Below are 22,018 nucleotides of genomic sequence, written 5' to 3'. Positions count from 1 at the left end.
TGAAGATGCCCTTCACCAGTGCCGAGCCCGTCCATGGGGACTGAATAACTGCAACCACAGAGAAGATGCTGGCGTGGTGTGCTCAGGTCAGTTGAATCCTGCAAAACAGAGCAATCTCTTACTGGCTGGATTCATTTCCAGTCCAGCCCAGGCCACCATGCAAAGCAGGCACTGAGGCCTATGTCAGGCTGAGGAAGCCAAGCATGTGTGGAACATCAGCAGATGCTCAGTTCATAACCAACAAATAGCAATCACACATGGCACCAAGTGAATCTAGCATGGGTCTGGTCATTCATCTCAACTTGGCTCCCTGGAGGGTCTGACTCCCCCTCCTGACCAGCCAGGTCCCCACACATAATTTCATGGAGATGACACCAACATTGTAGGGTCTGAAGCTGGAACTGAACCCTACCTCCAGAGCCAGGTGAGATAAACTCCTCAGAAAGGGTTGAGGGGTTGCACCTTGTCTTATTTTCAGCTGAGACAGATTTGGTTTTCTTCACAGTGCCTGCTATGATGCTATCTTTTGGTTTTGGGAGAAAAACAAAACTGATAACACACAGACATTTCTAGTTGTTGCTGAATAGTTCTGTAGAGTCAAGGATGTTTTAGTTTCCTTAGCTTCTTGTATTACCCTGTCGGCGAGGGGCTGGAGGGGCACAAAGAGCTGGGAGGGGGCAGAACCAGGACAGCTGGCCTCCACCGGCCAAAGGGATATTCCATGCCGTATGGCATCATGCAGAAGGAAAGTCTGAAAAAGATGGGAGTTCATCAGGCTTCCTTCTACTGCTCCGGGACTCGCTGGGCATCGGTTGGTGGGTGGTGGGCAATTGCTTGTGCATCACTCGTTATATGTTATATACATATATATTTGTCAAAACTATTACTTTTTTTCCCCCTCTTCCTTTTTCTTATCATTGTAAATAGTTCTTATCTCAACCCACAAGTTCTACTTTGTTTTTTTTCCCTGATTCTCTCCCCCATCCCACTGAGAAGGGGGGGGCAGTGAGCGTGAGGTGCTTAACTAAACCGCAACACACCTCCAGCCAGGGGAACCTTAGAAACTCTTAGCATTTTCTTCTTCTTTTTTACTTTTCATTTTTTGTTTTCAGTGATGCGAGGTGACAGGTGACAGATGCCTTTTCTTCTCCTCAACAGAAAATCGCACATTCCCCCTTGAAGAAGACTCCAACGCCACAGAAGAAACGCAGATCCGGTTGGTGAATGGCCCGAATCGCTGTGCTGGCAGAGTGGAGGTGTTTCACAACGGGCAGTGGGGAACAGTGTGCGATGACAGCTGGAATTTAAAGAGCGCTAAGGTGGTGTGCCGGCAGCTGGGCTGCGGGACAGCGGTGTCAGCCCCAGGCAAGGCTCACTTTGGACGAGGGTCTGATCCCATCTGGCTGGACGACGTGGAGTGCAGTGGCACTGAAGCCAGCCTCTCCCAGTGCAGACTGAATAGCTGGGGAAGCCACAACTGCAACCATGATGAAGATGCGGCGGTGGTGTGCTCAGGTGATCACAGGGGCGATGCTGGAAGCATACTCAGGAACACAGAGGTTCTGCACAAGTTTTTCTTGCACTGGGGTGTAGTCAGCTCTGACTTGGTCCCACAGCACCGCACTCTGTGCGGATGTGTGAGATGATGGGGATGTTCTTGGAAGGGGGAATTCATGCATGGTAAAGATGCAGTGAATATAGGAGCATATTGCACCCCTGTCCATACCTGCTGGAATGCACGGGCATGCAAAGCACATGTATCTTGCACACCCTTAGTCTCTCAGTCCCCTTGCTGCTTGAGGAGCCCACCTCACGCCCTCTGCTCTTCCCTGCAGGCACCAACTTCTTGCAGCTGCGGCTGCGGGACAGCTCAACCCCCTGTGCAGGGCGTGTGGAAGTTCTGTACAATGCCACCTGGTACAGCATCTGTGACAAAAGCTGGAGCTCGCTGGAGGCAGAGGTGGTCTGCAAGCAGCTGGGCTGTGGACCAGTACAGGCTGAAAGCGCAGGAACCTGGGTCAGCCAGGATCACAACTACATCTTTCTGAAGGGGCTGCAATGCCGTGGTGCAGAGACACTCCTCTTGGAGTGCCAGCAGAACAAGATCGGCCCGGGGCTGTGCCAGAGCAGCGTGGCCGCCAGCGTGGTGTGCACAAAGCCAAGCGGTGAGTTCCAAAACCCACCATCTGCAGCAGTGGGGAGAGCGGCCCAAGGGGTAGATGCAGCCCTTTCACTTCAAAAGGAGAGGTATAAAGGTTGTGGCACATGCTTGTCTGAGCAAGCTTTTCCTTGGTGGATATTGTTTGTTTTCTACAAGCTTCTTCTACAAGGGAACCCGAATATCTCTGGTTGGAGAATGAGAGATGCTTTTCTGATCTCAGAAGAAGCCAGCCTGTCCAGTTTCCTCCTGCAGCTAAAATTTCCTAGTCCTCAAGGACTCTCTGTGCTCTCCTGCCAGCTTTTCAGAAATAGGTTAGAGAAGGAAGGATAGGGGGTCAGAAGTATGCCTTTCATTTCTATGCATAGTCTTGGATTCCATATAATAAAGAGGACAACACACCAGTGAGGTGATGGTGGTCTTGTGAGACAAGCACTGCAGCAGGACTGAGGAATGTAAAAGTTTTCTCAAGGCCTACAGTCTCTCAGATACCCAGGGAAATGATTTTAGGTGGAGTACAAACCACACAAAGGGCACAGTGCAGTGCTGCAGGCACCAGAGCATCGCAGGCAGTGCAAATTGGATCAGAAAGGGATTAGTTGTGAGGAGGGCAGATCACTCAGCTCTAGCTATTAAATACACAGATTTTAATACAAAATCTAAGGAAAGCTCTTCTCGGTCACTGAAATGCTGAAGTATGAGGCTGTTTGGTGTTAGATTTTCTTCCATCTCTGTTGGTGGCTGGAAGTGGGATCCTGACCCGGGTTCTCCCTGCAGGTTCTCCACCATCCTGCTCCACACTGGTAGCGCTGCTCACCCTGATGGTGATGGTGAGCGGGATCCTGCTGTGGCTCTACCTGAAGAGCAGGTTCACTGGAGCAGGCCAAGCTGCAGGTAGGTCCCCTCATCTTACTTCAAGGTCCCCATCCCTGTAGATCAACCCGCTGCAGCCATCCTGAGACTGAATGTGATCTAAGTTGGTGCAGCACATGGAGATGGAGTTGAGATGAGCTTAGGGGATTCAGTGGTTCCCAGACCAATAACAGCCACATGTCCTTGCCCCTATCTGCTCTGCAGACTTTAGGTGTGCCAGGGAGCAAGGTGCCTCTGCAATGCCCTTCCAGACTGCAGGAGCCATCTACCACCCAGCCGAAGGACAGTTCCACAAGGATGCTGACACAGAGACAACTGAGCTCATTAGGGAAGATGCTGTCTTGTGATGCTGGCACAATCCCTTCTGCAGAAGCAGCACTATCAGCCCATGCTGTGGGGTCATCGGCCAAGCTCATTCCTCTTTTCCTCCTGCATCTCATTCTTCAGAGCAAACATTTTCCCTTAAGCTCCTGCAGAACTGCAGGAAGACCTCGCATGCTTTCCAAGAGACTGCAAAGTACCAGCTGTTGGGCTGGACATTTGTAAAACTGTCTGTACCAATGACTTATACTCAGGAGCCCCCAAACAGCTGTCCAAAGTCTTCTGAAGTTTACTTGATCTAGGTCAGCTTCAGAGGTTTTCTGGTGGCGTGCACCAGACAGTAGGACAGCCTGGTGGTCATGCAGCCTGACATCAGGCTGAGCACAGAAGCAGGGAAGCTGAAACAGGACTAAAACTGCTAACAAATTAAAGGAGAAGTGTGTCCCCAACCTTTCCAGCTGTGATGAGCGTGAATGCTGTGAGATGTAATGCTTTCTGCGCCTCTGCAGGGGAGCTGGCCAGGGCTGCCTGGTGCCTCATGCAATGGGTGGCTTCCCTTGACCTTGCAAACATAGGCAAACCCCCTTTTCTTGGCTATCCCAGGCACAAAAGCTTCAAAGCTAATTGTACTCTTGGCTGAGCTAACAGTATTGCCAGCAGGTCAAGAAGTGATCCATCCCCTCTGTTTAGCACTGGTGAGGCTGCACCTGGAGTGCTGGATCCAGTTTTGGGTCTGCCAATACAAGAAAGACATGGGCACACTGGAAAGAGTCCAGTGGAGTTCAAAAAGGAAGATGTACCAACAAATCCAGATGTGTATCTGCAAAGGTGCTTTCACAGACACAGAGTGCCAAATGTGACACAATTCAACTCCAGAAGCCGTTTGGGAAGACCTCCTGAGGAATGAATTACTTTGACTTAAGGACAATGTCTCAAATACATCAGATAAGTGCTTCCAACCAACGGTCTATTGGCTGCAAGTTGCCTAGAGCCACTGTCTCAGGTGTTTCAGGTAGAGACAGCACAAACACTCTGAACTAAGGCAGACAGAGCCTTCTGAGAAATCCTTAGTGACTTCTGCGCCTCATGGGATGTTAAGTGGGGTTGGGTTACCAAGGGTGACTGGGTACAGAGAGGCAGAAAGCATGGCAACGTTCTGCCTCTTTCAGTCTTGCCAGCTGAAGGCAGTATGGGTAGGTTGTGCCTGAACATGACCAGTCCTAACTCCAACTTCGGAGGGGCTGGTTTCTTTCCTTTCTAATGCTCATCAGTGCTAGTCTATATAGCAGCTATTTTCATTATTTACAATAGATTACAAACCATATACAGCAAAATAAATTCCTCTTGCCTTATTGCCTTCATTACTTAGCCATATGATGAAGAACAGTGATCTGGAGCAGCATGCAGACACCAGCCAGCTACACAGACAAATACAGTGACCCATTAAGTGACTGAGCCACATTAATCAACTGCATCTAAAGGAGGAGAGTTCATGGACAAACTCAGTGTCCTTCTTAAATCAAAGTCCTGACATTCGGAGCAATAATAAAAAATAAACCCCATGAAAACCTTCTGACCCTCGTTTCTCACTCCAGGTAAGATGTCCCCTAGATCCCACATGAGAGCAAACATGAGGTCATCCCCTGAAGGGTCTGCAGGACATCCAGGTGGCACAAAAACAGAAACAATTTCCTCCAGCAGTGAGGCCACCCCTTTCCCTGCTAACTACTGAGCTGTTAGTCATACTGTCATCACCTGGTGACATGAATGCAGCATGAGAGAAAAACTTTAATTCAGAAGTAGGTGTCTGGTAACAGCCATTCTGGAGATTAAACCACCATGAAAAAAACCCTTCTCAGCTACCATGAGAGCACAGCCCAGTGAGCACCAAAACAGTGCCACCTGAGATGCTTTCTGTCACCCCAAACGCTGGCATATGGGAGATAGAGTCTGTAAGAAAAAAAGGACTTGGACACTCCAGCTTATCTTTAATGGCCCTAGCAGTTAATTCAACTCCAGGTCTCCACTGACTGCTTGTAAGGCTTCACATGCTCGATTCAGCTTCTCCTACCCAGGCAGCAAGTGTCAGTGGAGATATAATCAGGTATGTGACATATCTGCAGAAGTAAAATGTGGCATAGAAGGGATCTGGCATATGCTGCAGTTACAGATGCCCTGCACAAACATTACAGGCAGCCCCTCAGCATGTGTACCCTGGTACAGGCGATGAACCTGCCACAAGAATGGGCTGTAATTGGACATCTGGGCTGAATCCTGGGGACAGGGAAATGTGGATACAACACAAGGATACAGGGTCTGCACTGGCATTTCATGAGCATCTATTCCTAGGAACACGTGTCCCCACTTTAAAGCAATGTCTGAGTCTAGGTTGTTGGAGCAAGTCTAATCTCCATCATCCGATCTCCACCTCATTACTAGGAAAATGCACAGGTGATCTGGGTTGTGAATGCAGATATGTAAAACAGCTCAAATAAGCCACATTCTTAGATAGCTACATCAAGGTTTGAGTTTTTAAATTCCAGACCTTCTCCTTCTGAGATGTCTGGATATAATTTCAGCACTTCTCTTACCATAGAGAACAAGGCAATCCCAGACTCAGAAAAGGAACAGTACCAGGCATGTCTGTCTCCCAGGTACACTTACCACCAGGTAAGTGTACACCACAGAACAGAACAGTATCACCTCACAGCTCCTGGACGTGCCCTGGATGAGGATGCCACCAAGGATCGTCCTTCAGTTTCCTCATCAGCACAGCCAGTGTCTCCTTTGCCCTCCCTCACAGACCCTCATGCTTCAGATCACAGGATGGAAACCTGTGAAATGTGTCCACCACCAGCTGGGCAACAGGACACTCAGAGATAGGCTGACCATCAGGCAGGTTGTCTCAGCCTCAACCCTCAAGTCAAAGCACAACCTCATAAGCTGGCTGGGAGTTCTGCAGCTGCTAACAATGCTGGGAAGAAGCTAAAGCTGCTCCAGTGCTTGTCAGAAACGCTAAAATGGGAGGAAGCCAAGAAACTGGGATGGGGAAGCAGGATACCCAAACCCCTCCTGACAGGGGATCCACAAGTGCAAAGTCTAAACAGAGCTTGCTGATAAGTTTTTTGCATTATGTTGCACATGGGCTTCGCAGCAACTGGTGAGCCAGTCACCAGGATCACCCCAAAAGAAAGCAGGGATTTAGAAGTGGGCTCAAAGAAGCAATGATACAAGAGACATCATTAAATAACCATCCTTTAATTAGTGTGCAGAGTGTTGAGGAGTGTACACCTGCTTTCAAACCGTACAAAATGGGGACAGGGTAGGACTGGGATCATGATGAGTCCGAGGGTTGGCACCTCCAGTCCCACAGACCCAGTGTGCAAGAAGGTGACCATGACACCAGGTCCCTCCAAAGCGGCTCAGATGTGTGGATGGGGCTTTGCTGGTGCCCCCACAATGGACTTGGGTCTTGCTTTTGCAAGAAAAGGTGTACATGCCACCCTCTGCCCAGCAGCAGCTATCAGTCAAAGAGAACAAATTCAGATTTCAGCAGCAGATCAGGTGGCTCTTGATCTGGTGCTGCCTCTGGGGATGCACTGTACAGAAATGAAGAAGACCCAAGGGTGGTTTTCTACTCTCCCCTTCCCCAGACAGATCCTGCAAACAATATGTGTATCCCCTCTTTTCTGCTCACTACCAGCCTCACCAGCACTATGGCGCAGAAAAGAGGGTTAGGTGTTTCCAACTCGAGATGCCAGGCTCTTTCCTCCAGAGCAGAAGAGGTGAGGTGGCTCCCGTGTGGCACAGCACCTCTCCTCCACCACCTACAAGAGATGCTCCACCAGCAGCACAATGGGGACAGCACCCTCTCTTCCCTGCTCTGGCTCCCCAGGGTCACCCAACTCTTCCCTTCTGCCTTGAGGCCAAATTTTAAGAACACACAATTTGCAGCCAGCAGAAAGCTGACTCTGCTTTACGCCCACTGGGAGCAGCTTTCTGTACGAGCAAAATGCCTGCGTGGACCCTGCACAGCAGGGGAAAGGGCGCCGTTGTCATTAACCTGATCATCAGTGGCAGAGTGAAATATGGACGGGACATTTACACTCTTAAAAGAAAAGGGAGGTGCTCAGGCATTGCCGTTCCCAATCATACTTCATACCAATGCACTTAGTCTACTCAAAAATTGACAGCTCTGTCTCCTCCTGCTGCAGGACTCATTGTACCCCTACTACAAGGGGACCCCCAGGAGCTCCCAGCCCATGTCTTGCACTCGAGGAAAACAGCAACGTGGCTCCAACCTTAGTGCAGACGTGCTGTTGAGCCTGTTGTGGGGCAAGACTGAGCTATGGTAACTTGCTAGGATGACTGCAAAGCTCTCCTTGAAACACTGAAGGGAGGAGAAACATTCCTTAATATCAGCTAAATACAGGACTTCCTACAGAGTTGTCAGAGCTCTGGATGTCATCTCTCAGCTGCACCGCAGCCTTGGCCAGTGCAGCTTGCCTCTGCAAGCCACTATACCACAAGACTCAGGGAGCCACAAGCTTCGGCTTGTACCACCAGCCAGCCTGCAGCCAGCAGCGCTTGAGGACATGTTACCTCCCTGCAGGCCAGGGGACAGGAGTCTGCAGCAGCCCCAGCCTGAGGGCTCAGTAACCATCCCTGTGAGATCACCTTGTTGGAAGCAGGAGAGAGCAGCGTACGTCAGGGTTTGGCAGAGAGAAGCCATGCAGCAGAGGCCCCACTGGGATGGGGATCAGGAGAAGAGCTGCAGCAGCACCCACATTTTGGCCTCCTCTCCAGGTCCCCTGCACATGGCTTACTCATGTAAGTGGGCCAGCCTGGGGCTGCGTGCATGCTTGCAGCACGCACACTTCTTGCTTTGGGCTTCTTGGCCTCAAAACACGCCATGCACATTGCTCCGGTTCAGCCATCGCGGTGCACGCGCTGGTGCTGCAGCAGGTTGGAGGGGTGAGCAAAGCCCTTGTCGCAGACACTGCACTTGTAAGGGGTCTCGCCTGTGTGCACCTTCTCGTGCACTGCCAGGTAGGCCAAGTCCTTGAAGAACTTGTGGCAGAAGCTGCATTTGTAGGGCCGCTCCTGGCTGTGCACACGGTGGTGCTGCAGCAGCAAGGAGGGGCGGGCGAAGGCTTTCCCACACGCTTCGCATTTGTAGGGTCGCTCCCCGGTGTGCGCACGCTCATGGATCACCAGGTAGGACGACTGCTTGAAGGCCTTCCCGCAGGTTTTGCAGACAAAGGGTCGCTCGCCTGTGTGCACACGTTCGTGGGAGGAAAGCGCGTTGGACTGCTTGAAACCTTTGCCACAGAGCGGGCAGACGAAGGGGCGGTCGCCCGTGTGCACACGCTCGTGAACCTTGAGGCTGTGGCCGTAGGTGAACTTCTTACCACAGACACCGCAGACGTGGGGCTTGTCATCGCAGTGCTGCCTCTGGTGCAGGAGGAGAGCATTGGAAGTGGGGAAATCCTTCCCGCAATCCGCGCACTTGAAGGGTTTCTCGGTGCAGTGGGTGAGGGTGTGACGCTGCAGCTCGTAGGGCGTCTTGAAGCTCTTGTCACAGCAGGCGCAGTGGAAGGGACGTTCGCCCGTGTGGATGCGCCGGTGCTCCTGGAGGTTAGAGGAACGCTTGAAGCGCTTCCCACAGAGCTCGCATCGGAAGGGACGCTCCTCCGTGTGCACCAAGCGGTGGCTCTTGAAGTCTGAGTGCCGCTTGAAGGACGCCTCGCAGAGATCGCAGCGGAAAGGCCGCTCCTCGTTGTGCACAACCTCGTGGCTGAAGAGCTCCCATGCACGTTTGAAGGCTTTCTCGCACACACCGCACTGGAAGGGCTTCTCGTCCACAATCACCTCACGGATCTCGAACTCAGCGGCCCCGCTCGCTCCACGCTTCAGGTGCGGGGGCAGCACCACTGCTGCCTCCTCCAGCTCTCCTGCCGCGCTGCCCAGCACCAGCTTGGCCGTGGAGTAAATGCCGTGCTCATCAATCAGTTGCACAAAATCTGGTTTGGGACGAGCATCCCCGTGAAGAGGTGGCTCAGGGGAGCAAGACCGAGAAGCTTTTCCCTCCTCCTCCTCCTCCTCTTCGCTGCTCGGCGGCACCAAGGGAGTTTCCTCCAACCCGTTCTCCCCAAGGGTTTTCTTCCATCGGAAGTCACTGGACTGGCCCCAGATCAAGCGCAGCCTCTTTCCCCGTGAGGGCCCTGGCTCTTCAGCTCTTTCACCTTCTCCCGGAGATGTTGGGTCCAGGCTTGTTTTGGGCTTCAGGTTCAGCCGGTGCTTCCTGCACGGCTGCAGCTCCTCAGGTTTCTCTCCCACCTTTTGGCCAGGGCTTTCCATGCCCTGTGGGGTGAGGGAACCATGCCCTTGCCGGCACCGTGCTGAACATCGAGGAGAACCAATCCTGCGTTGCTTCAGGGAGCCTTTCTCCATCTGTACTTGGGTTGTATCCTCCTCCAGAGTCTCCTCCTGCTCTTCATCTTCAGGTTCATCTTCAGAAATGCAGACACGCCGCAGAGAAAAGGGAGAATCAGAAGCTGGAGAAGCTGGCTGCTCTTCCATGGCTCCAGATGCCGGAAGCCAACCCAGACAGGAATTTCTGCAAAAATAAGGAAAGGGAGAAGTGAGCCACTGGGGAGCAGAACTACAAAACAAGGGCTACGAAGACAGTGTGGAGGGCGGCAGGTCAGAGCTGAGCCCATGTGCAGGGAGTACAGAGTCTGCAAAACCTGTAGCAATTCCAAGTTGGCAGGGCGGTGCTAGTGGTGAACAATCAAAAATACTTCTCAGAAACCTTTTTACTCATTAACCTATTATTAGACACTGAATCAAACTGCTGGTGGTTATTCACCCCCATAGACCACCTGCAAGTTTACCCATAACTACCTGACTGGAGCAGTGGTTGAGAGCCCCACTACTATACCCAGAAGCTGGGGGTTGTACTAGCTAACAGCAGCTTCCAGGCAGGGCTTGCAAAGCTCTTCAGTCTGAGCATGGTCTCACTGGGTGTCTGCACAACCTGCAGGCTGTCTGCCATAAGAAGCCACTGTTCTGGATGCATTCAGAGGATGCCAGCATGTGCTGATACCCTTGGACAAAGTCAACCCCGAGTTTATCAGCTTCTGTGGATTCAACAGCATAGCTTGTCCCTTTCCACAAGCTTACTGGGCAGTTTTCAGACTGTTTTCTTTCTTTGTACATCTCTTTTTGGCCCATGTTTCTCTGGGTCCCATCCAAACTCTCCACTACCTCCTGTTAAAGGAACTCAGGCAGAATGGGGTTTGTGACACCAGTGTGTGGCTCATTCAGACAGCCAGTGTCTCCAGTAAGGACAAAGTGACCTTCAGCCTCTGCAATGGCCAACGAGGCTGCCAGCTTTTGGGCTCAAAGTCACTGTCCCAAAGGCTCTGTCAGGAGGAAAGCCTGGGGATGCAGTCATAGACACGCAGACTGGCTTTGCTGTCCCAACCCAGATGCCATATGGAGATCAGTTTAGACCGGACTGATAAGCAAGGGAAGAAAACAAGGCTGAAACATGATCCATCGCCTTGTACAGCTGTAACAACATACGAAATCACACCCTGCAAGTGCCTGATGTGCAACTATCTAAAGTGAGAAGCACTTTGCAAATAGCCAAGTTTGAAAGACCCAGTTTCACCTTTGAAGTCATGAGATATCACAATAGGAAGAAGCAGTGGAGAGGATTTCAGGAGCAATCACAGGGATCGACGTCCAGAGACTGCTCGTGGTGTTGAATCTGCAAGAACTGATAAACTCTGGGCACAAAGACGGAACTTCAGGCAGGCTGAGCTGTGAGCAAACACAATGTTATTAATAACGGAGTGGTTCCACTAATAGTAAGAGCTTAAAGGAATAAAAGGTGTTCCAGGAAACAGTGCTTATTGTCTGCTCCTCCCACCCCTGCTGGAGCTCAAGTTACGAAAAACAAAAAAAAGATCTACAACAGAACTGAATGAGTTTCAATGCAAGATTTGGCCTCACTGACGCAGAGAAAGAATGACCAGCATAAAATTTTGTTCCTCATACACATCTGCAAACAGGAGTGCCATAAAATGGGGAACTAGGGAGGAAGTGAGGAATAAATGAGACTGGAAATCCTAAAAGACAAAGGGAAGGAAATCCGGGTTAGTTTATGAAGGTAGCAAGTTGAAAAGCGGACAAAAGGTAATTGTTAATTATATGATGAAGAGAAAAGAGGGAAGGGGATGGGAGAAGAAGGTACTTGTTAAACATACTATGAACAGAAAAGGGTAAAGAGGATGTGAGTTCGAGTAAATCAGATTAGAAGCAAAGGAAGTCAGTGCAGGATAAAACCAGAAGAAATTTGAATCTAGCCAAAGTCACCTGCTGAGATGGCATCTTCCCATCGGATAACACCACCAAGGCATTTTAGATTTCTTCCCCAAAAAAGAAGGGACATGAAGTGTGACATTAATGGGGAAAGGACCCAAGTGAAATGCTAATTTATCCCAGGCCACCATGGATGCACTGCCACTGTTTGGCTTAAAACACACAGTTCTGGGGCTGTTCACTCTTGGTGGCACACGTGGATGTACACAGTGGGAAATTTATGGAGCCACACAGAGCAATAGGTCTCACACTTTTGTTTGGGGCATGTAGATTGCCACAGTGGCTGTGGTTTTATTGCCTCTAAAGGGATAAAACAGAAAGCACCAAGGGCAAGGTGAAAAATAGCAAGGGTTTGTTGAAGCAGACCTGCTAAAGCAAAGAAGCTCTGGGAAGAGTCAGGTGAACACAGGTGGGGAAAAGCATCAAAATGCAGTGGGAGGGGTGTTCCCAGTGCAGGCAGCAAGCAAAATCCTGGTGAAAAGCACTTTGGAGAAGATGGTGCAAAGCTGGTTTTCTATAGAAGAGGTGGTGAAGTAACAGAGAGAATCATGAGGGTGGGTCAGATAACCCATGGAGCAAGGGCTTGGGCTACTGCAGGCACGACCCATGGGTCGAATGTGTCCCAGGACAACTCACATTGCCCAGTGACATCATGGTGATGGCTCTTTCCCACTGAGTGGCCCAGCTCGGCCCTGGTCATGCACCCACTGCTTGGCACCAACCAAACTATTAATGCTGAGATGAAATCATGACACAGGGAGGTATATTTTATATATATGTTATATAAATATATATGATATATTGTATATATCATATGTATTACATATAATATGTATATTATATATTTTTTGTATATTTGCAATATATCATATTCAGTCAACATAAATACATTTCTCAAATGGAATGTATAGAGTTGCAATCAGACATTCAACTCAAAAATCTAATCACGTCTCACAACCAGACTGTTATAAGAGAAAAATATCCCTCGCTTCACAGTCACGCCTTATTCATGCCATCGCTTTTGGCAGCATGCACATTTGTGAGCAGCTATTGTCAAGGATGAAGCGCAGGAAGAGAAACATTTCATCAAAAATCTCTGATGAGCACCGTGAGAACTCACTGAGAAATGCAACCACTGCCACTGAGCCAGACCGATACGTGAGTGTCATAAACACACGGTCAAACATCCCACTGGTTTCATGTTTTTGTTGCTCTTTTTTTACTGTTCTAATAAAAATATTAAAAATTAAAGTAAGTTTTGTTACTTATATACCTTACACATATAACTATATTCTATATTTTGTGAGTGCTGCTCGTAAGTGCTGTAAGTGCAAAGCAACACAAAGCAGTGATGGATGAAATATTTAACATGAAATAGCTCCAACTAAAATTTGGAAGGAACAGCTGTTTTTTGTTGCATTTTTAAAAAAAAAATTTCCTCCTTGATGCACTTGGATCATTTCAGTCCAAACTCTCCCAGTGTGTTCCAGTTTCCTTCAATACCAACAGGGATCTTCTGTGCATATCACAGTCCTCCTAAAGAAACACCACAAGCCAGCACGTCTCAGTCCCACCCCAGCATCAATGCAGTCTCTCCCTGACCCGTTCTTCTCCTCCCCACTTTACAACCAATACACCCCAATCAATCCCAGGATCACTCACACCCACCCACCTCACTGCCCTTCCCCATCCCATTACAACTAGACCTTCCCTATAAGTCTCAGTCCTGCCCCAGTATCAACATGGACCTTTATCTCATTCCCCTCCCTGCTTCTACTACTTCCAAACCCTCCCAGTACGTAGATGTCCCCTCTCTCAGTATCAATATGTGCCCTCCCTGACCTGCTCTATACTCCTTGCTACAATAAGCAACCCGTCCCAGTATGTTCCAATCCCACTCAGCACGGGCCCTCACCTCATTCCCATCCCCATTACAACCAGACCCTCCCAGTACTTCCCAGTCTCCCCTGTAAAGTCCTGTGGAAAATCTCTAAAAGTATTTAAATGTCCCAACCGTTGGTACAATGCTTAGCAAGGAAAAAGGAACGGAAATGGTGTGCTTAGTTTGCAGTTTATGTAAAGTTCTGCAGAAAATCTCCAGAACTGTTTCAGTGTCTCAACTACTGACACATTGCTTAGCAGTGAAGAAGGAACAGAAATCGTCTGCTGAATTTGCAGCCTGAATTAGGGAACCAAAAATGCTTGTCAAAGAGGGAGCAGGAGGATGGACAGCCCTACCCACAGGTTTAGGCAAGTTCCCTTGTTGCAAGAGGTGCGGAAGTGACCAACATGACAAGGGACAGGGTTTCCATGTCCCCCTACCCAAATGGGGGGAATGATGCTACCCTTCCCCCTGAACCCCACCTGCTCCCATCTCACATACCAATTACGGATACACATATGAAACACTCCCATTTTGCAATAAACAAAAAGGATTACGACTCAACATCCAGGTGTGCACCTGCTACTCGAATATTACCAGACCAGAGACTACGCTGGAACCAAGGGCAGTGATCCAAATCTTCCTTCCCTGCCTATCTAGTCTTTCTTTTCCTCTCCTCATCGTTCTCTCTCTCTTCATCTTGCATTAGAATGTAACGCAAGACGTATCATCACAGCTTGCCACCAATAAGGTATAGATAAATGAATACCTACACACTCTGTCTTGTGCTAAGTATCGTAGGGCGATACAAATAAACATTTAATTAATTATTTAGAGTCATTTCACTTTAATTTAGCCTGAGGGAAGGGAAAAGGGAAAGCCATAGTTTGTGCAGTATTGGGACCTGCAATAGTGGCAGCTCAACAGGAAAAACATGTGGTACAACAGGCAGAGACATCGATGTTTTAAACAGATGACCCTGGCATCTGGTCTTTCAGTTCAAACATCTGATCCCCCAAAATTAATAATGTGCCACAATATCCAATTTCTGCTGGGGCATGAGGTGGAACTTCTGAAGTTATAGTGGATTTGGAAAACAATAAATCACCTCTCTCACCCACAATTGTTTACACTGCACACGCTCAACTTTTACAGTTTAACTCCCTAAATATATGAAATTGCACCAATGTAAAATAAAACTATAAGGAACTTCCCCTAAAAAAGTGGAGGAAGCAGCAGCAGTACTGTGGCTACCTACCGTCTAACTTAGCAAAATTTAAAGAAACAGAATAGTGACATTCTGAAGAGAAAAGAGACTCTTGTCTTTAGTCTGAGCAGTTAAGCAAGTTGAGAAAATATATCAGGGACAGCCCGTGCCATCTGGAAGATCTTTTAATTTACTAGAGGCAATCCTAAAGAGGACTGACTGCTCCCTCTCAAGGAGTTGCACAAAAACCGTTAGAAAATCATATGCCTATCTAACAGGAATTGCATAAACGTAAGCTGGTAATTGAAGAACACTCTGAATGCCACATACCTCATGTTCGTGGGGAATCTGGTGCTAAATCGCTGGCAGATGTCCTGATTCTGGGTCAGGGTTTCATATGCAGTAAAGCAGCTCTCTCGCTGTGACCTATTGAGACTCAGCCCCCAACAGCTCCCCACACACACGCTCCAACAGCCCCAGTGCAGACTGAAATGGTGAGCAGACAATTCTGCGTAAGCACGTATCAACGAAGGGAAAACTTTATGGTTTACATGGTAAATTGGTTATACTGAACTATTTAAACGATCTGGGAGATTTTTATACACCCTCACAAGAGTGGAAGTAGTCTTTGGCTTGCATAAGGGACTAAGTGTCAGAAAACCAGCAGGCAAGGACTATTTGGTTCTCACGCCTAACTACTGATGTTAGCTAAAATGATAATGGCTCACATTCCTTGTGAGAGGAAGAGCAATACAAGGAATTCAATCACTACTTTAAACCCCATACCACCCCTAATCAAATGGGGTGGTAGAAATAGAAAATGGTTTATTTTAAAAACTGAGTTTAGCTTCACCTACAGAAAAGAGAATATCAGACACCACAGTTACACCAAACTGTGATGGTCAAATCACCATCTACTTATGCTATGCTTGCAATTTTTAACTAAATCTTGTAGTCCACTTACCTGAACAGCAGTGGTGCTAAACATAAAATTAAGGTATAATGAATTTATCCTTCTTTTTATGGGATAACCTGTTCGGAATTCTCCACCAAAGTGATTCTCTATTATCTTTTACAGCATCCTGCAGCATGAAAATAGAAAAGCTGTGCTCATGCTGCCATCCCAGTCACTAATAATGTCACTGGTGTTGTCCCAAAGCCTGAGTTCTGCAGTTTGGTGTGCAAGGAGCTGATGTGCACACAAGCACAAGATAACTATTTCATTTCTGCAGAAATGAGTGCTAAGCAGTTCCTCCACAAGACTCGCGTGCCTTTGCTGTAGTGCAGATTCCTTTTGTGGACCAGGGACACAGGGTCACCTTACCTCTGAGTCTACTGATAGCATTTACCGGTATGAATGGTTAGCTACTTTTCATTTCAATTTGAGGTGGTAGTGCTTTCTACTATCAATTTTATTTAGAATCATGGAATCACTGAGGTTGGAAAAGAGCTCTAAGATCACCTAGTCCAACTGTCAATCCAACACCACCTTGCCCACTAACTCATGTCCCTGAGTGCCACATCTACCTTCCCAACCCAAGCCATTCTATGATTTTATGACTCTTTGATTCTATGATCTTAATGTTCCTTCCAACCCAAACCATTCTGGGACTCAGTGATTCTATGATGTGATTACATTCATACTACTGACTTTAAGTGTCCTTGCAGGGTAAAGCAAGCTACTTTTACAGATCTGGATTGCATGCATTTCTTTCCAGGTGGGATCTAAACATCATAGATGTTCCAGAGCGGAGAACACAGATGACACTGCCAGCCAACATGTGTATGACATTCATTCGATCCAAACAAAAGTCGTCTCTGAAGACCAAAGAGCATGGAGCACAGAAGCCAATCACTGACACTCAGATCTATCTCACTGAATTGTAAGCACCAAGCTGATGTGCCCAAATCAGGAGCGTGACGGTCCCCTTCAGCTAATGAAGCTTGCACAGGGCAAGTCAGCCCAGCTTTTGTCTGATTCACTTCAGAAGTCCATCTCACTCTGCTGGCTGTTACTGCTGTTACTGCCTGCCACAAATTAAGTTTCCAGGTATATTCCCTCTGGGATGGAGGGAGTATTTGGAGGACACAAGTGGATGCTGGAAGTCAGCTTGAATCTCTGCAACATCTCACATCAGCCTCCTCTGCCTGAAAGGTCACAAAGTTCCCATGACAATTCATCCTCTCACGATGATATTGCCGCTAGTCCATAAAACCTTTCTTGTTCTGGTGGTAGGGATATAATATATATTGAGGTTCCCTTGTGTAGCCAGCACCCTCCTCCAGAAGAGGTTTAGCTGCTGTCACAAATTCCTCATGTAACCTTCCCTCTGAGCCTCTTGGCCCCTCTGCAACATTCCCTCCAAGCCTTTAACCATTTCTGTGCTGCTTCTCACCTTAATCCCCCCCAAATATCTTTGTAGATAAGTGACATTTCTGTCCTGCTCTTGTGAGTCTGTCTCATGCTCTGTGTCGTGGTCAGATCACCATCAGCTTCACCTTGTTTCTGCTCCAACAATGATCAGCCTGTCCGCAAGCAGTGGTCACCCACCAGCCAACTACCCCCCCCCCCCATTTACTTGTTCATTGTGACACTGTATGATACGAGATATCCCTTTGGCCAATTTGGATCAGTTGTCTTGTTTCTGTCCCGTCCTTGTGCCCTGTGCACCCCCAGCTCCTTGCTGAGAAGCTGATAAGTACTTGGCATAGTGTAAGCACTGCTCAATGACACCTAAAACATTGATGTGTGACCAACATTATTCTCATCCTAAAACCACAGCACAGCACAATATAGCCACTATGAAGAAAGTTAACTCTATCCTAGCTGACATTAGTACACGTTGTCATCTTGCCTGCCCACAAAAACAGCTTGACTTTGCTGACCAACTTGGAGACACTCAGTGTCAATACTGAGATGAAGAGTCCAGCACTTTGCTTTGCTGGGACAAAGCACCCACGCTGTGCTAATGGGTTCAAAGCACGCTGCAACAAATCACAATAATAATAATAATCTGTGTTAGACCCTAAGTCTTGATTGGACATGCTCAGTATGGGAAATGATGGATGAAATAGAGAGGTATCTCTCCTCCGACAGTTTCATCTGTCCTCCTCCTGCCTTCCACAAATGCTTGTTGCCTCCCACCCCAGAAACAGCTCTCCTTTCCCTTCTTGGGAGGAGTGCTGACACACCAGAAAAGCTGTGCTGCCATTCAGTGACACCTGGACAGGCTGAAGAGCTGGACAGACAGGAACATTATGAGGTTCGATAAGGGCAAGTGTGGAGTCCTACACCTAGGCAGGAATAATGGCACACAGGCACAGGTCAGGGGTTGACCTGCTGGAAAGGAGCTCAGCAGAGAAAGACCTGGGTGTCCTGGTGGCCATGAGCCAGCAGTGCGCCCTTGCAGCCAAGAAGAACAATGGCATCCTGGGGTGCATTAGATACACCTTGGCAAGAAGGGAAAGGGGGTTCTCCTCTCCTTCTACTCTGCCCTGGTGGGATCACATCCAGAGCACTGTGTCCAGTTCTGGACACGTCCCTGCCTGGACGCTTACCTGTTCAACCTGGTCTAGAGAGCCTGCTCTGGCGTGGGGTTGGAGATGATCTCTAGAGGTCTCCCGTCCAGCCCCTACAGTTCTGTGATTCTGGGCTTCTCAGGTCAAGGCTGACAGAGAGCTACTGTGGAGAGTCCAGTAGAGATGATCAGGGCCTGGAGCACCCCACTTACTAGGAAAGGCAGAGACCTGGGACTGTTCAGTCTGGAGAAGAGAAGACTGAGGGGGGGATCTTATCAAGGCTTATAAATATCTAAAGGGAAGTTATTAAGTGGATAAGGGCAGACACCATGCAGTGGTGCCCAGCGACATGGCCAGGGGCAACAGCCACAAACTGGAATCCAGGAAGTTCCATATGAACATGAAGAAAAGATTCTTTACTTTGAGGGTGATAGAGCACTGGAATAAGTTCCCCAGAGAGGTGGTGGAGTCACCTTCCCTAGTGATATTCAAAATCTGTATTATGCTTTCATGTATGACATACTTCATGGCAGCTGCATTAGCGAGAAGGCTGAACTAGATGATCTTTAGGGGTCCCTCACAACCCCTATGATTCTGTGTGATGCTGTGGGAGCATGCTGCTCGCCTACGTGGCATCTCCAAGATCAGGAAAATTGACTTCTGCATTCACCACCAGGAAACAGGTTTCTTTGCATAGTGCTGAGGAACCAAATTCCTTTTTCTAGCAATGCCTAGGAATTAGTACTCTATTCCACCCACGAAATCCCTGTGTGTCCCCATTCCTGCCATTGATGGTCCAGAACCAGCTCAGCTGAGAGGACTTGTTTGCTCATCGGATTCCTGAAACAGTCCAATTTCACAATCCTACAGCCTACATGATGCCAATGGCACAAGATTCCTGGCAGAGGTTTGGCTTCTGCTAGTTGCTGAGCCAGGGGGCATGGAGGGAGGTTTGGGGATGGAGGGGAGGAGCCAGGGCCGCAGGGACTTCTCAAATACCCCATCCCTTGGGTGCATTTCCTGCTTCCTCCCTGCAGTGCTCTCTGTGACCAACATGAGGTTCATTCTCCTGCCATGTCTTTGGGGTAAGTGGGATTCTTTTCTCTTTGCTTTTGGCTTGGCATACCTTTGCCAGTGGTCCTCCTCTTCCATTATTGCTTTTTTCTATAGCATGAAGCAAATGTGACCTTGCAAGGAAGTGAAATGCAACTGGTGGTGCCTACAGTGAGCTGAATCCTCCTTCTCTAGGTTAGATGCCTGCAATTCATCATCCATATCTGACAGCTCAGTGTGGATGCTCAGATCCCCTCTCTGGAATCTCGGACATCCACAGATGGACAGCTGGGTGCTGCCCCTTCCAGACACCTTAAGTGCCTCATTCAGAAACTGAATCCCAACCTGTAGGAGAAAACTGCACATGCTGGGGTTTCCTGCCCTTGTTTCTAATCCATGGATTCACAGCATTCGTAGGTTTCTATGTGTCAGGGATGGGAGCAGAACCAGAAATCTTGGTAATATCAAAAAGAAAGCCAAGTGGAAAAAATGAGCAATAATGCCAGTGTCGCTTGTGGTGTCAGCAATGCTGCCCTTGCCTGAGGCTTTTAGTCATTGCTTGGGACCTTGCCAGACTGCCACATTTTGGAGCAGAAATCACTGTTTGCACTGAGCCCTTCTTTGGTTCTGACCTTCCACACTGCGTCCAAAGTTCCCTTCTCCTGACTTCCCTGGACAAATAGATCCTGGCAAGCTCCTCCTTCCAGGGTTTGCTTCAGCATCTAACAAATCCCCAGATGAAGCAGTAGCCACTTAGCACAGGTTTCCATCCCAAAGGCACTTCTTTGCACAACCCCATGATCAGGTCCAGAGCTGTCCATGCTGCATTTCACCAGCCGTGGGATGGGAGGGGTAGGTACGCATCGTTCTACTGCTTATTGCAGAAGCCTAGATAATTTAATCAGCCTGGACAATGACTCACTGTCACTGGACAATGGAGTAGGGATGAGGGGAATCCCAACTGTGCTGTTATGATATTTCCTCATTACTTGCCTAAATAATTGTATTTTTTCCAGTGCATACGCACACACATATATATGTATATATACTCACTTTTTCTTCCCTTATCTAATCTCCTGATCTCAGAAGTCGCATGCATTGAGGCAGGGAAAACCCACTGGCAGCAGGGTTTGGGAGGCTGAGAACAAAGATGAGCTGTAGCAGTGCTCTCAGAGTGTCATCTCTTGCCTTGTGTCTTGCTTTCCTGAATCCCCAGGCTTTGTGAGACAATTAGACTCAGACTAACATCTTGTATTTCTTCTATTTCAGCTTCCCTTGCAGGAGTCCTGCTGGCAGGTCAGTATTTGTATCAGTCAGTGGAATTGTGAGTGAGCATTCACTTCTATCATAAAATGCCACACAGAATGATGCTGCATATAATCAAGAGATTCAAGTTTGGTACTCAGAATCAAGAGACCTTGGTCCAAATCCTATTACTCTGGCCAAGGATTTTTATAGAATCATTAAGGCTGTAACAGACTTGTACGATCATCAAGTTCAACCATCGACCCATCACCAACATGCCCACTATACATGTCCTTAAGTGCCATACATACACTTTCCTTGAACATCAGAGATGGTGATGGCAACATCTCCCCGTGCAGCCTGTTCTAATGCCTAACCACTCTTTCGAAGAATAACTTTCTCCTAATATCCAACCTGAGCCTCCTTTGGGACAACTTAAGGCCATTACTTCTTGCCCTATCACTGCTTCCTGTGATTGATGCTCAGGGTTGATGTGATTTGCAACTAGTGGATTTCATTCGGTTCTTCTGTGCAGCAGAAGAGTTGAATTTTTTACCTTTACATGAAGTTAATATAAGTAAGCATCTATTTTTGGAAGGTACAGAGTACACCTTTAACAGCAATGAATAAAAACTCATATACGTACATACATACTCTGCATCTTGTGCAAAGCATAGTATGCATCTTGTGCGTAGTGGGATACAAATAAACATTTAACTGATTGCTTGCTGTCGTTTCATTTAGGCAGGAGTGATTTTCAAATCTCACACACCCCGATTTGATGGAGATGTGACAACCCCCAGTATCAACACGGGCCCTCACCTCGTTGCCATCCCCACCTCCATCTCATTACAATCATACCGTCCCTGTGCGTCCCACTCCCCCCAGCATCAACACGGGCCCTCACCTCATCGCCATCCCCATCCCATTACAGCCAGACCGTCCCTGTAGGTCCCAACCCCGCAGTACCAGCACGGGCCCCCATCTCACCCCCTCCCCCCGTTACAATCAGACCCGCCCGGTTTGTACCTAATATCAACACTGCCCCTTTCACCTCACTGCCCCCGCCCCGACATTACACCCATGCCCTCCCAGGATAAATTTTATAGTTTAAAACCGCTCCCCCAGGACTCACCCGGGGCCACCCCCGCCGGGCCCCGCCGCCGCCCCCCCCTCACATCCGCCCGGCGCCGCTGCACGGCGCCTCCTCCCCCGTGCCCACTTCCGGCCGCGCGCTGCGCCGAGCGGGACGCCACTTCCGGTGGCGGAGGATCGAAACGTAACGGGAGACGCGATGCGTAGGGCGCATGCGCACAACTTGCGCTGGACGTAGGGCAGCGCATGCGCATAAAGGACTCTGACGGGAGGG

At 48.6% G+C, this 22,018-nt stretch overlaps 2 protein-coding genes across 2 annotated transcripts in view; one reads left to right on the top strand and one right to left on the bottom strand.

Annotated features, from left to right (window-relative positions):
• LOC110390402 (deleted in malignant brain tumors 1 protein-like) overlaps positions 1–4,920 on the top strand; it is a 19,285-nt gene extending 14,365 nt beyond the window's left edge. Inside the window, exons 10-13 of the mRNA XM_021381705.1 lie at positions 1,159–1,515; positions 1,836–2,165; positions 2,936–3,052; positions 3,236–4,920. Of these exons, the coding sequence (XP_021237380.1) occupies positions 1,159–1,515; positions 1,836–2,165; positions 2,936–3,052; positions 3,236–3,378 (947 nt within the window). The 3' untranslated portion in view covers positions 3,379–4,920. The remainder of the gene's footprint in view (positions 1–1,158; positions 1,516–1,835; positions 2,166–2,935; positions 3,053–3,235) is intronic.
• LOC110390404 (zinc finger protein 70-like) lies at positions 6,592–21,871 on the bottom strand. Its single transcript, XM_021381708.1, has 2 exons — positions 21,785–21,871; positions 6,592–9,971 (listed from the first exon to the last, which is right to left on the bottom strand). Exon 2 carries the CDS (start codon positions 9,932–9,934, stop codon positions 8,282–8,284), a length of 1,653 nt encoding a protein of 550 aa, XP_021237383.1. The 5' UTR covers positions 9,935–9,971; positions 21,785–21,871; the 3' UTR covers positions 6,592–8,281.

The sequence above is a fragment of the Numida meleagris genome, linkage group LGE64, assembly GCF_002078875.1.
Source record: "Numida meleagris isolate 19003 breed g44 Domestic line linkage group LGE64, NumMel1.0, whole genome shotgun sequence".
Classification (NCBI taxonomy): Eukaryota; Metazoa; Chordata; class Aves; order Galliformes; family Numididae; genus Numida; species Numida meleagris.
The sequence above is the reverse complement of the archived record's forward strand: the minus strand, read 5'-3'. Positions and strand labels throughout refer to the sequence as shown.